This window comes from Leuciscus leuciscus, assembly GCF_965113295.1.
Source record: "Leuciscus leuciscus genome assembly, chromosome: 9".
Taxonomy (NCBI): domain Eukaryota; kingdom Metazoa; phylum Chordata; class Actinopteri; order Cypriniformes; family Leuciscidae; genus Leuciscus; species Leuciscus leuciscus.
The window spans coordinates 7,456,514-7,458,523 of NC_138733.1; the positions used below are offsets into that span (position 1 = coordinate 7,456,514).

General features: G+C 38.2%; 1 protein-coding gene across 1 annotated transcript; it reads left to right on the forward strand.

Annotated features, from left to right (window-relative positions):
• Positions 1-205: 205 nt before the first annotated feature.
• LOC309505982 (uncharacterized protein) lies at positions 206-2,010 on the forward strand. The gene is made up of 2 exons (XM_082179486.1): positions 206-366; positions 675-2,010. Exons 1-2 carry the CDS (start codon positions 273-275, stop codon positions 1,823-1,825), a joined length of 1,245 nt encoding a protein of 414 aa, XP_082035612.1. The 5' UTR covers positions 206-272; the 3' UTR covers positions 1,826-2,010.

The following is a 2,010-nucleotide window of genomic DNA, read 5'->3' on the forward strand; positions in this document are numbered from 1 at the left end:
TGTTTCAGTATTATTTTAAGTCTAAATATGCATGAATGCCTTAAATTCTCTTACATAATGCCTTGAAGAAATGTAAACTATATAATGCACTTAAATCAAAATCAGCAAGCCATAATTTTTCCAAACTCAATACTACACTCCAATAGGTGGCGCAAATGCACCTTAAAGCGGTTTACAAACTATCATGAAACGTAAAGGAAGAAGATGGTCGTTCTGAGAAGAAATAACAGGAGAAATCCAAGCAGAAACAGCTGAATTCTGTTTGCCGTACTATGATTAAGATGGAGATTATTAAAGTGGAGATTGAAGACATGAGTGATCCAGAAACATCCAGAATAAAACATGAAGATACTGAGGAACAAATAGGTTGGTTTATTCTTGATTCTTCATTGTTGACTCTATTAAACATTAATAAAGCTTCAAGTTCAACAGATTGTTGTGGGCTGTGATATAATAATAAGCAGTTTATAGATGATAAATGACACAGAAAATTCATTTATATGATCATAATCTTGTATAGAAATTGTCAAAAACATTTTAATTGTATTAACAAATGAATGACAGAACTAAATTTTGGCGCATCAAAGATCCAATACCTGATCTCTGTTGGCTTACTTCTGTTAAATCAGATTTCACTTGAACTGATTTTTAACCACATAATATTTGTATCTTAGACTGGATGGAAGTGAAACAGCAAAGACAAGACCTGAATGAAGCGGAGGACAGTCGTTCCTTCACAACTCAAGGATCAAAAGCCAAAAAGCTGCACTCCTGCTCTGAGTGTGGAAAGAGTTTCACACAAAAAAGAAACCTTAACAAACACACAAGAGTTCACACTGGAGAGAAACCGTATCCATGCCCTCAGTGTGGAAAGAGTTTTGCTCAAGCTTCAAGTCTCAGGAATCATCTGCTCCTTCACTCTGGAGAAAAACCATTTAACTGTGATCAGTGTGGTAGAAAGTTCATTTCGTCATCACATCTAAAACAACACCTGAAAGTTCATTCAGGTGAGAAGCCTTACGTGTGTTCTCTCTGTGGAAAGAGTTTTTCACGACTGGACTGTTTTAAACTGCACCAGAAAACACATAATGAAGTGAGAGATTATATATGTTGTGAGTGTGGGATGAGCTTTACTAGAGATGACCATCTGAAACAGCACCAAAGAATTCATACTGGAGAAAGACCTTACAAGTGCTCATATTGTGACAAGAGTTACACTGTGTCTGGAAACCTGAAAGTGCACCTGCGACTTCATACTGGAGAGAAGCCGTACCAGTGCACTCAGTGTGGAGTTGGTTTTGCACGTAAAGACAGTCTGAAGAAACACACAAAAATTCACACGGGAGAAAAGCCATTCGCTTGCCATCAGTGTGGAAAAAGCTTCATACAAAAACCACATCTTATCAAGCACATAAGTACTCATACTAATCAAAAGCCTTACGTTTGCCCTCAGTGCGGATGGAGCTTCGCAACTGAATACAAACTTAAGATACACTTGCGTGTTTGTCCTGGAGAGAAATCATACTCCTGTCCTCAGTGTGGAAAGGGTTTCGCACATAAATCAAGTCTTAGCTGTCATCTGCGTGTTCACTCTGGAGAAAGACCTTTTACGTGTACACATTGTGACAAAAGTTTCACTCGGTCAGGAACCTTGAAAAAACACGAGCGACTTCATTGCAACCACCATAGACTGTCGAGAGGCCGTACCACTGCTTGTATGGGAAGAGTTTCACCCAATCAGGAGGTTTCTTTACTCCCAGAAAAAGCAGTTTCTCCCATCTTAGAAGTTGCTGAAATCGACCCTTTTCACATTTCTGGGGTTTGAGCGCAGAGGTTATCTAAATTAGGGTAAATAATGTATTTTTATTGCAAATTCTGTCTGGCTTACTTGTGTGCTGGGATTTGTATGTCCAGGATAAATTGATGCCATCTGTTGTTAGTCTATCAATGTGTACTATATAGTGTTCTGATTGTACATGAAATAAGAAATAAAACATCTTGTCTGCTGCA